The sequence below is a fragment of the Macaca mulatta genome, chromosome 14 (genome assembly GCF_049350105.2).
Source record: "Macaca mulatta isolate MMU2019108-1 chromosome 14, T2T-MMU8v2.0, whole genome shotgun sequence".
Classification (NCBI taxonomy): Eukaryota; Metazoa; Chordata; class Mammalia; order Primates; family Cercopithecidae; genus Macaca; species Macaca mulatta.
The window spans coordinates 114,583,366-114,597,441 of record NC_133419.1 but is presented as its reverse complement, the minus strand read 5'-3'; the positions used below and the strand labels follow the sequence as shown (position 1 = coordinate 114,597,441).

The 14,076-nt window shown below is 41.6% G+C and overlaps 1 protein-coding gene across 33 annotated transcripts in view; it reads left to right on the top strand.

Annotated features, from left to right (window-relative positions):
- USP28 (ubiquitin specific peptidase 28) overlaps positions 1-14,076 on the top strand; it is a 77,457-nt gene that overhangs the window by 23,622 nt on the left and 39,759 nt on the right. For 24 of the 33 annotated variants that reach the window (XM_077964328.1, XM_077964320.1, XM_077964316.1 and 21 more), the window contains 3 exons: positions 392-524; positions 11,365-11,470; positions 12,373-12,532. Coding sequence is in view for 24 of the 33 variants with exons in the window: in XM_077964320.1 (XP_077820446.1) it covers positions 392-524; positions 11,365-11,470; positions 12,373-12,532 (399 nt within the window). In the remaining 9 variants the exon portion in view is untranslated. The remainder of the gene's footprint in view (positions 1-391; positions 525-11,364; positions 11,471-12,372; positions 12,533-14,076) is intronic. The other 9 variants (XM_077964334.1, XM_077964332.1, XM_077964329.1 and 6 more) reach the window with 1 other exon arrangement.

Below are 14,076 nucleotides of genomic sequence, written 5' to 3'. Positions count from 1 at the left end.
GCGCCTGGCCTGCTTGGCATTTTTGTTGTAGGGCTGACTTGATTTAGAATGTCTATGTTAATTGCCAACCCCCTTTTTTGACACATCGTACTTTAGACTGTTCACAGAAATCATGAGTAGTAGTATCTGAAGCAATGGGAACAAATCTCCATCGAGATTTCACTTTTGTTTGGGTGTTGTGGGAAATCAGAGCATGGAAACTCCTGTAACGAGGCGTTTGATAGACGCTTCAAGCACATTAGACCTGTCCAGTATAGTCTTATAATTCTACCCTAGAATTATGCCTGAAAGTACTCAGTGTGTCAGCAGGGTAATAAAGTTAATACTCAAAACTGGTTTTAAATTCTATGATGATTACTTTTGAAATTTCTATTGTCTTTTTCTCCCATAGGCCAGTAATGGTGACATTACTCAGGCAGTCAGCCTTCTCACTGATGAGAGAGTTAAGGAGCCTAGTCAAGACACTGTTGCTACAGAACCATCTGAAGTAGAAGGGAGTGCTGCCAACAAGGAAGTATTAGCAAGTAGGTACCGTATATCCTGTCTTGGTCCTTTGCTGAACTAGCAGAAAATAAGAAACCAAGTCTATGTGAGTTCCATGTCAATCACATCAGCCTTTTGAAAATAATAGTAATAACAGCTTATTACTGAGCTGTTGCTATGTGGCAGGCACAATTCTAGGCACTTAAAAAGTTTCGGCCAGGCGCGGTGGCTCACGCCTGTAATCCCAGCACTTTGGGAGGCCGAGGCGGGCAGATCATGAGGTCAGGAGATCGAGACCATCCTGGCTAACATGGTGAAACCCCGTCTCTAGTAAAAATACAGAAAATTAGCTGAGCGTGGTGGTGGGCACTGGTAGTCCCAGCTACTCGGAGGCTGAGGCAGGAGAATGGCGTGAACCCAGGAGGCGGAGCTTGCGGTGAGCTGAGATCCCGGCACTGCACTCCAGCCTGGGCGACAGAGTAAGACTCGGTCTCAAAGAAAAAAAAAAGTTTCGTATGTTCATTTACTCATTGTTTAGCATTAATTTAAATGAGGACCAACTATGTACCAAACACTCTTGAATCCCTGCCTGCATGTAGTTTATTTTTTAGTGGGAGAAGCTCAACAAGTAAATAAATTATATAATATACTAGAATATGATAAATACCATGGATAAAAAGGACAAAATGAAAGAAATGAAAAAAAAAAAGAGGGCTGGGGACTGGATTTCCAATGGATGGACTTTTTTTTTTTTTTTTTTAATTTTTTTATTATTATTATACTTTAAGTTGTAGGGTACATGTGCATAACGTGCAGGTTTGTTACATATGTATACTTGTGCCATGTTGGTGTGCTGCACCCATCAACTCGTCATTTACATCAGGTATAACTCCCAATGTAATCCCTCCCCCCTCCCCCCTCCCCATGATAGGCCCCTGTGTGTGATGTTCCCCTTCCTGAGTCCAAGTGATCTCATTGTTCAGTTCCCACCTATGAGTGAGAACATGCGGTGTTTGGTTTTCTGTTCTTGTGATAGTTTGCTAAGAATGATGGTTTCCAGCTGCATCCATGTCCCTACAAAGGACACAAACTCATCCTTTTTGATGGCTGCATAGTATTTTTTTTTTTTTTTTTTTTTAAGATGGAGTCTCACTTTGTCACCCAGGCTGGAGTGCAATTGTGCGAACCTCCGCCTCCTGGGTTCAAGCAATTCTCCTGCCTCAACCTCCTAAGTAGCTGGGATTACAGGCACCCGCCACTACGCCTGGCTAATTGTTTGTATTTTTAATAGAGACGGGGTCTCACCATGTTGGCCAGGCTGGTCTTGAACTCCTGACCTCAGGTGATCTGCCCACCTCAGCCTCCCAAAGTGCTGGGATTATAGGTGTGAGCCACTGCACCCAGCCGGGATGGATTTTTAATTAAGAACGTGCAGGGGAGGTGAGGGAGTAAGTCATTTGAGGCCCTAAGATGGGAGTGCACCTTGGCTTGCTCAGGGAACTGCAAGGAGGCCAGGGGTAAGGCTCGGTGAGTGAGGAGGGCTGAAAGGGATGGGGCCATGGAAAGAGATGGAGGTGGATCATTCAGAACCTTCCTAAGTACTGGCTTTTGCTGTGAGTTAGGTGGGTAGCCTTTGAAGAGTTTGGAGCAAAGGAATGATCTAAACTGATTTCCATTTTCCATTCTGACTGTGGTGTTGAGAACAGAATGTGGGGGAGGGGACAGTGACGAGCATGGGTCAGATCAGGGAGCCCAGGCCGGGCTGCTGTGGTGGAGGGTAAACAGTGCTGGCATTCCGGCATATAGTATTTTTAAGGTAAAGGCAGTAGGATTTACTTACTGAGGAGGTAGGGTTGTGAAAGAGGGAGGAGTTAAAGGTGACTCAAAATGGTTTTTCGTAAGCAACTGAAAGGAGTTGCACTTAACCAAGATGGGAATCACTATAGGTGGAGCAGATTTTGGATGGTAAATGAAGAGATCAGTTTTGGGAATACTAAATTTGAAATGCCTGTTAGATGTACGGCAGAAGTGTCAGCAAGACGGTGGAGACCCAGGTGCACAGTTCAGAGGAGAGGTCCAGGCTGGAGGTAGGTGGACTTGGAATCATAACCTGTAAATGCTCTGTAAAGCTGTGAGACTGAGGAACTCTCCAAGGGCATGGGTATAAGAGAAATAAAAGGTTCTGCAGCTTAAGCACCGGTTGCTGCCAGTGTTCAGAGGTCTGGGGAGGTGAAGAGTGCCCAGGAAAAGCCAGGAAAATGGGGACTCTGGAAGCCAAGGAGGCTTCTGGGAGGAGAGACCAAGGAGAACCTTCTGGAACCTTCTGGGAGGAAGGCGAGGTGGTGTTAATGGACATTTGGGCTGTTAACAATTTTGAACTATTCTGAATGATGCTGCTGTGAATATTGTCATGTATTCTCATATTCTCTTGGTACACACTACAACTTTTTTCGGTCACCATTGTTCTTTTTGAGACTCACCCATGTGGAGGGTTATAACTGCAGTTCTTTAATTTTCACTGGTGTGTAATATTCCATGGTCTGAATATACCACATTGTATGTATTTGTTGGTTGACTTTGGGGTTGTTTTCAAGCTTTTGCTATTCAAGCCTGCTGTGAGCTATTCGGATTCATGCTGCTTGTCCTTGTATGCAAGAGTTTTTTTAGTGTATACATCCAGTGATGTAGTTGGTAGGTATTAAGATACGCTTATCTTCAACTTTATAGGTAATGACAGTCTTTTCCAAAATAATTTTTTACCTATTCATACTCTGTTTAACAGGGCTTGAGAGTAACCATTACTCTCAAATTTGCTATCTTAGATTGGGAAATTGTCACCCTTCCTACTCATGTGAAATGCTCTACCTCAGCTTCCCCTCATGGGTCTTACAGATGCTAATAAAAACATTAGGTTAATTAACAAAAGAATGGGGAAAGGCAGAGGGGAGAGTCAAAGGGCTCACCCCAGGAAGGTGGAAATTTTTAAGTGGTTCTGTTACAGGTTTTCTTTAGCACTGAAAGCATTTGCATGGTCTGTTGGGATAGTAAAGCCCAGTTCAGAGTCAGTGTCTATACCTGTCAGGACCCATTTGTAGTCCCCTAGGGTTACCAGCATTAGTCTCACTGGCCAGCAGTCTTCAGGGCCTTGCCACCAGGGAATCCTCCCATTGCTGTCGGCAATATCTTTCTCTTCCTGGCAGACAGAACAGTTCTTATTGGCATTTTGTTCTTGAGGGTGGAAAAGGAACATGTCTAGACTTAGCCCATCTCTGCACTGCTGCAGTACCCCCATATCAACTCATCTTAAGGGATTTCTTCTGGTTGGCATCAACATGTCCTACTTTAATGCACCCTTCAAATTTCTATAGGGCCATGCCCCATATGGGCATCCCTTTAATAGGCCAGTTTTCCATTGCTCTCCTGCCTGATCATGTGGCCACTGTCCACTGCTCGTGAGTGAGTAAAAAGCCTAACACAGGGGCTTTTATCACTGTTCAATTCTTCCATCACTGCTAGAAAAACAGCATGCAATCAACACATGCTGCTGATTTGTTTTTACCTTCTTTGATCCCAGTGGCGACCTTCCTTCCAAATACGATGTTAACCATTCACCTTGGAACTACCATCTGCAAACTAAGCAGCTCTTTGTTGGTCTATTGAGAGCTGTTTGTTGGGAAACTGTCCAAGTGTGGGTAGGATCCAGCAGCTCCTCACACAATTCCAGAGTCAGTCTTAGGGGAAAAGAGGCTCTGCGACCTGGGGAATGCAAAGACCTCCTTGCATTTTCCAGGTAGCAAAATCCTGTATAAACCGTTTCCATTTTATCATGGAACTCTCTTGGGCACTGCCATCCTCATTGAAGTGTTTCTCTGACATCCCCCAACAAGACAGCATGAGTATTTCAGGTTTCAAGATGATTTTATGTCCTCATTTATAAGGGTAGCTTCAATTAATGTCTCATAGCAAGGTAATAAATGCTCCTCAAGTGGTACTTCTCTAGTCCAAAGTCTCAGTAGTCGTCTCTGGGAGGCACTCACAGGCTTTTGCCATAAGCCCTGGTAAACACTCCGCAATCAGTTTGTCCCTACCAGCACTCTATTGTGTAGGCTCAGGGAATCTTTCTGGTTCCCATTTAGCATGTCTAATTATTATTGCTTGAAGGACAAGTTTGCATGCCTTCTGTTTTACAGGAGTAGGTAGAGGGAACACTCTCCAGGCTGATACAGCATCCATCCCCATAATACAATCAAGTAGAAAAGATGGAACCACTTCACATCGAAGCAGGTTCAGATATGCCAACTCGCCTATAAAATTTTGTCCTAATTCCATCAACCCTTACTTTCCTAAGTATAGCCTCCTTTAGGACTTAATCAACAGGTTTTAGAATCACAGTGCATTGTGCTGCTGTGTTACGAAGCCCCAGAAAGGTTTCTACTCCCCACCCTGACCGCTTCACCACTGGTGTACATAAGGCTTTGGGTCCCCAGCAAGGGATTCAGCCAAAGTACTCTTGGCTGTGTGTCAGTCTTTATCTTGATTAACCTGCCTCAACATTGGCCCCACACAATTGTTGGTCATCTTTCTCTTTGTGGTCTCTGCCTTTCAGCTTATAAAGTTTCTTCAAACTGGGGTAAATGCAGGAAACTTGTTTGAAGCCCTTTAATGTTGATTCATCAGCAGAGTTCCCTTTGGTCCAGCCACCTTTGGTAGTGCTGTATTAAAATGTTTAATCAGTATGTTTAATTGAAAGACTATAATTTCCCCACTGATCTGCAGTATCAATTCTGTGTTATCTCAAACTTTCTTTTTCCCCTTAGTTTCACCCCATCAGCATTTTCTTTGCTCACTTCCTTAATAATCCTTTAAACATTTCCACCTTTGTCCTTTGACTTTCCCATCTGCCTTTCTCCATTTTCCTGTTAATGATCCTGTTGTTTTTTATTAGCATCTGTAAGACCCATGAGAGGAAGTTAAGATAGCAAATCTAATGAGGCTTCCAGAACTATTTGTCAGTTTTGCTATGGTCATGTTGTATGAGGGGTCCACACTGAAGGGGTGTCCTTAACCAGCATGACCTGGGTAATGGGCATTTTCAGTGAGTGAATATCCCTGTCATGATAAAGCCAGTGTCTATTTCACTGAGTATCCGTTTTCAGCTCTTTTGTATATATACCTAGAAATAGAGTTGCTAGGTCATATGATAATTCTATATTTAGCTTTTTGGGTAACATTTCTAAAAGAGAACTGTTTATTTTTCAAAACTGCAACATTATCACACTAAAAATAATCCCTTAATATCATCCATGATCCCTTAATATCATCAAATACCCCGTGTAGAAATTTCTCTGGTTATCTCATTAACAGTGTTTGCAGTTTTTGTAAGAACAATGATCCAAATAAATTAGAACATTAAGTATGTTTGAAGTGTCTTTTAAGACTCTCTTTATTTATAAAATCCGCCCCCCCTTTTCTTGCAGCTTAATATCCAAAGAAATCAAGTCCTTGGTTATGTCAATTTTCACGCATTCTGGAGTTTGGCGATTGTATTACTGTGGTATCTTTCAATGGATTTTTCTGTCTCATGTCTTTCCTATAAATGCAGATGCTTATCTGGCACAACTGGGTCATAGGTGGTGGTGTGTATATATCTTCTATTTTGTTACATTGAGAAGCATATAATTTCTGGTTGCCCTCTTTGTGTTGTTAAAATCGTAATTGTATTTAGGTATTGTCAGCTTATTTCATCTATTATGAAGTTTCTCACTTAGCATATTCAGCAGCCATTAATGATTGTTACCTAAATGGTAACAATCTAGGTACCATCTAGGTAATTTTACCTAGATGGAAATAGAATGGTAATATTCTATCAAAATTATGATAATTGGAATAGTTATAGTGATAATTGGATTGATTATTTATTTATTTATTTATTTATTTTTGAGAAGGAGGCTCGCTCTGTCGCCCAGGCTGGAATGTAGTGGCGTGATCTCAGCTCACTGCAACCTTTGCCTCCCAGGTATAAACTATTCTCCTGCCTCAGCCTCCTGAGTAGTTGGGATCACAGGCGCACAGCACCACACCCGGCTAATTTTTGTATTTTTAGTAGAGACGGGGTTTCACCATGTTGGCCAGGCTGGTCTCAAACTCCTGACCTCAAGTGATCTGCCTGCCTCGGCCTCCCAAAGTGCTGGTTTTACAGGCGTGAGCCACCGTGCCTGGCCTGATAATTGGATAATTTATTACTTGAAATTATTATTTTAGTAAAAAACATATTACATAAAATCTAAAGATACCACAAATATTCGATTTTTAAATACTTTATCCATTTTTAAATATAGAGTTCAGGAGTGTTAAGAATAGTCAAATTGTTGTGAAACAACTTCCAGAATGTTACCATATTGCAAATCTGAACTCCATACCCAGCCCCTGGTAACTACCATTCTGCTTTCTGTTTCTATGAGTTTGACCACTTTAAATACTTCATATAAGTGGACTCATACGGTAGTTGTCTTTTTGTGACTGGCTTATTTCATTTGGCATAATATCTGTCATAAGTTTCATCCATGTTGTAGCATGTGACAGTATTTCTTCTTTTTTCCAGTCTTTTTTGGTAAAACATATAGTTTGCCATCTTAACTGTTTAAATGTACAGTTCAGAAGTATTAAATAAATTCATATTGTTGTGCAGCTATCACCACCATCCATTTCCAGAACATTTCATTTACTTAGTATGCATTGAACAGTAACTCCCATTTTTTCTCTCCTCCATTCTACTCTTTCTCTGAATTTCTAGGAACCTCATATAAGTAGAAATACACTGTTTGTCCTTTTGCAGTGGGCTTATTTCACTTAACAGAATGTCTTCAGACTTCATGTTACAGCATGCCTCAAATTTCTTTCCTTTTTAAGGCTGAGTAATATTCCATTTGTATGTATGTATATGCCATGTTTTGTTTATCCATTCATTAATGGACATTTGGGTTGTTTCTGCCTCTTGGCTCTTGTGAATAGTGTTGCTGTGAACTTGGATGTACAGATATCTCTACAAGACCCTGCTTTAGGCTGGGCACTGTAGCTTATACCTGTAATCCCAGCACTTTGGGAGGCTGAGGCAGGTGGATAGTTTGAGCTCAGGAGTTCAAGAGCCAGGGCCACATGGTGAATCCCTGTCTCTACAAAAGATAGAAAAATTAGCCAGGTGTGATGGTGTGTGCCTGTAGTCCCGGCCACCTGGGAAGCTGAAGCAAGTAGATCCCTTGAGCCCTGGAGGTTGAGGCTGCAGTGAGCTGAGATTGTGCCACTGCACTCCAGCCCGGGTGACAGAGTGAGACTCTGTCTCAGAAAAAGACCCTGCTTTAGATTCTTTTGGATCTGTACCCAGAAATAGGATTGCTGGGTCATATGGTTGTTCTATTTTTAATTTTTTGAATAGCCTCCATACTGTTTTTTTGCAGTAGTTGCACCATTTATTTTTACTTATTTATTTAGTTAGTTTGTTTGTTTATTTGAGACAGGGTCTTGCTCTGTCACCCAGGTTGGAGTGCAGTGGCACGATCTTGGCTCAATGCAGCCTCCACCTCCCGGGTACAAGTGATTCTCATGCCTCAGTCTCCTGTGTAGCTGGGACTACAGGTGTGTCCCACCATGCCTAGCTAAGTTTTGTATTTTTAGTAGAGACAGTGTTTCACCATGTTGCCCAGGCTGGTCTCGAACTCCTGACCTCAAGTGATCCGCCTGCCTCGGCCTCCCTGAGTGTGGAATTACTGGCATGAGCCAGTAATTTATTTTATTACTATAATATGAGCCGTATTTTATTTATTTATTTTGGTTTTTTTTTTTTTTTTTGAGACAGAGTCTCACTGTTACCCAGGCTGGAGTGCAGTTGTGCAAACAGGGCTCAATACAGCCTAGACCTCCCAGGCTCAAGTGATCCTCCCGCCCCAGCCTCCCAAGTAGCTGGGACTATGGGCACATAACACCATGCCCAGGTATTTTTTATTTTTTATTTTTATTTTTTGAATGTTTTAGAGACAAGGTTTCGCCACGTTGCCCAGGCTGGTCTTGAACTCCTTAGCGCAAGCCATCTGCCCACCTTGGCCTCTCAAAGTGCTGGGATTATAGGCGTGAGCCACCACCCTGGCCAATTGCACCATTTTGAAATCCCACCAACAGTGCACAAAGGTTCCAGTTTCTCCATATCCTTACCAATCTTATTAATAATATTTTTTGATAGCTGTCGCTATGGGTGTGAAAGGATATCTCATTGTAGTTTTGATTTGCATTTTTCTGATGATTAGTGATGTTGAGCATCTTATGCTTATTGGTCATTTATCTAGTATATTCTTTGGAGAAATGTCAATTCAGATTTTCTGCCCGTTTTTGAAATCACTCTTTGTGTGTCTCATTCGGTTACAGGAGTTCTTTTTGTATGTTCAGTGTATAGATCTCTTATCAGATGCATGTTTTGCAAATATTTTCTCCCTTTCTGTGAGTTGTCTCTTTACTTCTTCTTTTTTTCTTTTTTTGAGACGGAGTCTCGCACTGTCGCCCAGGCTGGAGTGCAGTGGTGCGATCTCGGCTCACTACAACCTCTGCCTCCTGGCTCCCATGTTTAAGCAGTTCTCCTGCCTCAGCCTCCCAAGTAACTGAGATTACAGGCACCTGCCACCATGCCTAGCTAATTTTTTTGTATTTTTAGTAGAGATGGGGTTTCACTATTTTTGTCAGGCTGATCTCGAACTCCTGACCTAGTGATCCGCCCGCCTGGGCCTCCCAAAGTGCTGGGATTACAGATGTGAGCCACTGTGCCCAGCAGTCTCTTTACTTATTGATGGTGTCCTTTGAAGCCCGAAAGATTTTTTATTCTATGTTTTCTTTGGTTTCTTATGCTCTGGGTGTCATCTCAGATTCTGTTGCCTAATCTAAGGTCATGAAGATTTACACCTGTGTCGTCCTCTAGGCGTTTTATATTTTAGCTCTCGTTTTGAGGACTTGATCTATTTTGACTTAATTTTTGTATGTGGGGCTAGGTAGGAGTTCAGCTTTATTCGTTTGCATGTGGTGTTCAGTTGTCACAGCACCATTTGTTGGAAAGATATTCTTTCCCTCTTGAGTTGTCTTAGTACTTAGGTCGAAAATCAATTGACCAGGAATGTAAGAGTTTATTTCTGGACTGTAAATTCGGTTCCATTGATGTATATGTCTCCTTATGCCAGCAGCACACAGTCTTGATTACTGCAGTTTTGTAATACTTGTGTTTTTTTTAATTTAAAAAATTTTTGTTTTGAGATGGAGGTTTTTGCTCTTGTTGCCCAGGCTGGAGTGCAATGGCATGATCTTGGGTCACCGTGGCCTCCGCCTCCCAGGTTCAAGCAGTCCTCCTTCCTTAGCCTCCCAAGTAGCTGGGATTACAGGCATGCGCCACCGTGCCTGGCTAATTTTGTATATTAAGTAGAGAGGGAGTTTCTCCTTGTTGGTCAGGCTGGTCTTGAACTCCCGACCTCAGGTGATCCACCCACCTTGGCCTCCCAAAGTGCTGGGATTATAGGCGTGAGCCACTGCTTCCAGCCTCTTTTATTTTTTTGACTGCTCCTGTGGAACAGGGCTACCACATAGGCAGTGTGCCCAGAGTAGCTGTGGATTATTTTGGGTTTCCCTTGTAGGTGATTATTATCCGTGAATTATGACAGTTTTCCTTCTTATTTTCCAGCCTTTATATTCTTAGAGATGGGAGTCTCACTCTGTTGTCCAGGCTAGAGTGCAGTGACACAATCTCAACTCACTGCAACCTCCGCCTCCAGGGTTCAAGCGATTCTCCTGCCTCGGCCTCCCAAGTGGCCGGAATTACAGGCACATGCAACCACGCCCAGCTAATTTTTTGTATTTTTAGTAGAGATGAGGTTCCACCATGTTATGTTGGCCAGGTTGGTCTCAAACTCCTGACCTCAGCTGATCCTCCCATCTTTGCCTCCCAAAGTGCTGGAATTACAAGCATAACCCACCATGCCCAAAAGTTCTTACTGCCTGCCTAGAACTTCCAGAACCATGGTGAATAAAAGCAGTGATAATAGATGTGTTTGTCTTAGTCTTGATTTTAAAGCAAATGTACTTAAGGTTTTTCCATTAAGTATAACAGTTTTCTGTGGGCTTCTCAGGGATACTTTTTCTCAGCCTAAGGATAGTTTTTCTCTTCCTAGTTGGCTTTCAGTTTTTATCCTGAAAGAAAGTTGAATGTTATCAAATACATTTTCTGTATCTGTTAAGATGATCCATTTTTTTCTTTTAATTGTTAAGATAGTGAATTTTACTGTTCCATCTAGTATTAACTCAATTTTTTTTCCTGCAGTAAACTCAGCTTGGTCTTAATATGTAATTTTTTTGTATATTATTGGGTTCTATTTGCTAATATTTTGTTTAGGTATTTTGTATCTGTGAATATTTTGTATTATGTGTGAGTTTCACTTTTTCTTTCTCTTACTGTTCTTAACTAGTTGAGTATATCCCTATTCTCTGGAATATTTTGTATGAAATTGAAAATATCTGTTCCCTGGATGTTTGATATTTGGCTGATGTTTTGTGATAATAGAGACTATTTAACCCACATGTATGGGATCTACTTTTGACTTTGTGGAGTGAGAATACAGAAGAGGGTATTTGATTCATTTGATTATTGCAGCTTGTTATTTCTGTACTGTGGGCTAGTCTAAGGTTACAGTGTAGCTGAAGTTACTCATTTGACTATGCAATAGGGTAATAAAATTGTTACACAGTTGAGCAATTGTTGTAATGAAAGCTAGGGAGTATGTCTTTACCTTTTTCTTGTATTACAGAAGGGCAGTGTTTTCTATATATAGACTAATTAAATTTCTGTTTATCTTACAGAAGTGATAGACCTTACACATGATAACAAAGATGATCTTCAGGCTGCCATTGCTTTGAGTCTATTGGAGTCTCCCAAAATTCAAGCTGATGGAAGAGATCTTAACAGGTTATTGATTTAATTTATAATCCTTGCCCCCACATTTGTGTGTATGTCAAAGGCAATAGCTCTGTGAATGCCACTCAGGAATAATTCTGCTGAGCGCCTGAATGAAATTTCTTTTAGAAGAAATTTTGAATTCGCATTAGCTTACTCTTTGGTTCGCTTTTGAAAAAGCCAAACTGAAAGGGGTCTTATTGCAACCTGTGTCTTTGAGTAGAAGCGTGCAAGGTATTTCAGTTCACAGTTGCTAGGGTGAATTAAAAACAACCTAGTCCAGGTATTTGATAAATGTATATTCTCTTTTATAAACTTTGAGGGTTATGCTGTTGCACGTTTTTAAATGCGTTATTCAACTACCCTGTCTCATAAGTGATCAAGGAATCTGTTTTTTTGAACTGGTACTGATTGGGTGATTGTTTGGTACTGTTCACCAACATCTAGTTCCAGTGGTGGCCTCTCCGTTTCTGGACATGTTTATTCCCATATGCTGCTGAGATGTTTATTTCAGGGAACATAGGGCTGTGTTTTGTGTCCTGGGCAATTTGGAGGCTCTTACCTTTAGCACAGTGTCTCTCCTGCCCTTTTCAGTGGTGAGGTCTTAGATAGTTCACTGTGTTGAAATCTAAAATTTCTAATATGGTAGCCTTAAATAGTCTTGAGTTTCAACTCAGTTCTATCATGGACCTTATTAGTAATAATGTCTGTTATGGAAGGATTAACATTTCTACGTTTAAATCTTGCTTTTCAGTTGCGTTACAATCTTACAGTTCCTTATATAGCTAGGGATTATCCAGTAAATACTTTTTCTGGCGTTTTGAATTATCCACAAAAGGTTACAGCATTCTCCATATGCTATATTATTCTTTAACTATTTTCTTTTTTGATGTGTGCCATGCTGCACAATATAGGATGCATGAAGCAACCTCTGCAGAAACTAAACGCTCAAAGAGAAAACGCTGTGAAGTCTGGGGAGAAAACCCCAATCCCAATGACTGGAGGAGAGTTGATGGTTGGCCAGTTGGGCTGAAAAATGTTGGCAATACGTGTTGGTTTAGTGCTGTTATTCAGGTATGATATTTTTAAGAGATAACTGTGTCTTTTGGAAGTAACTTTGTAATTTATTAAACTGAAATGTAGAAACATAGCTTTCAAAAAATTGAAACAGATATTTAAAACTGGGGAGTTTTTCTGGCATTATTGTGTTTGGATTTAGATGCTTTGATGTCTAAGTTGGGCAGTACTAAAAAGAAATCTGCTGTGGTTGTAAATATATTGAATAGGTGTTTTGGATAAGCATTTAGTGAATACTATATTATAGCAGTGAGAGTGAATAAGGAGGAATCAGTTGTTGAAGGCTATCATAGCTGTCCAGGTAGGCCGCAGTGGTGGCCTGGAGTAGAGAAGTGGCAGAAATCATGGAAGGAGAGAAGTGAATGCATTCTTGAGGCGCCGAGGAGATCAAATCTTCAGGATTGCTGGGCAGTTGGATACAGGATATGCCTGCAGTAGTTGAGTAAGACTATGAGGTTTCTAGTTCCAGTAGCCAGGTGGATTATAGTACCATTTGACCTTGGAAGAGGAATAATTTGGGTGTGTATTAAAAGTGGATTTCAGTTCAGGTTTTTTTTGTTTGTTTGTTTTGTTTTTCTCTGACACGCGTCTTGTTCTGTTGCCCAGGCTGGAGTGCAGTGGTGTGATCTCAGCTCACTGCAACCTCCGCCTCCCAGGTTTAAGCAATTCTCCTGCCTCAGCCTCCTGAGTAGCTGGGACTACAGGCACGCACCACCAGGCCTGGCTAATTTTTGTATTTTTAGTAGAGACGGGGTTTCACCATGTTGGTCAGGCTGATTTCCAACTCCTGACCCCATGATCTGCCTGCCTTGGCCTCCCAAAGTGCTGGGATTAGAGGTGTGAGTCACCGCGCCCTGCGATCAGCTCAGTTTTAGATATGCTGAGTCTGAGGTGCCTGTGTCTGCGTATGCTATGGTTTTAACTACCCTTCATTAAATTCACAGAGTGCCCTTTTGTCCTTTGATCACATACCCAGCAAATCCTCCAATGTAAATGAGTTGAGTTTAAGGAGATACCATGTAGGCATACAATTATATGAATTTGTACTTCAGAAAAAGTAGTGGGCTCCAGATATAGTTTTGGAAATCAGCACCATATAGATAGCAATAAAACCAAGGGAGTGAATAAATAAAACCAAGGGAGTGAATGAATTCACTAGAGGGTAGTTAGAAGTATCAGGCATCTTAAACTTACATAGCCCCAAGGCAACCCTTGGCACTCACCCCCACAGTCTTCTCCATCATGGTACTACCCAGCTGCTGAAACTACAAAATGGAATTCTCCCTTCCTGCACATCCACTACATCCAGCTTCTATGTACTGTCTTAGGCTCTGGGGAAACAGCAGGGACTAAAACAAAACCTGTACTCTCATGGTTTACTTTGGAAAGAGTGGCACAGACAGTAAACAAAACATCAGGAGGTGACAAGTGTAAAGATGAATGAGTGAGTCTGGGGGATTTGACAGGGTTCAGCTGGAGAGGGCAGAGGGTCAGGGATGGCTTTTCTGATGAGGTGGGCATTTGAGCTGAGGTCTGAAGGT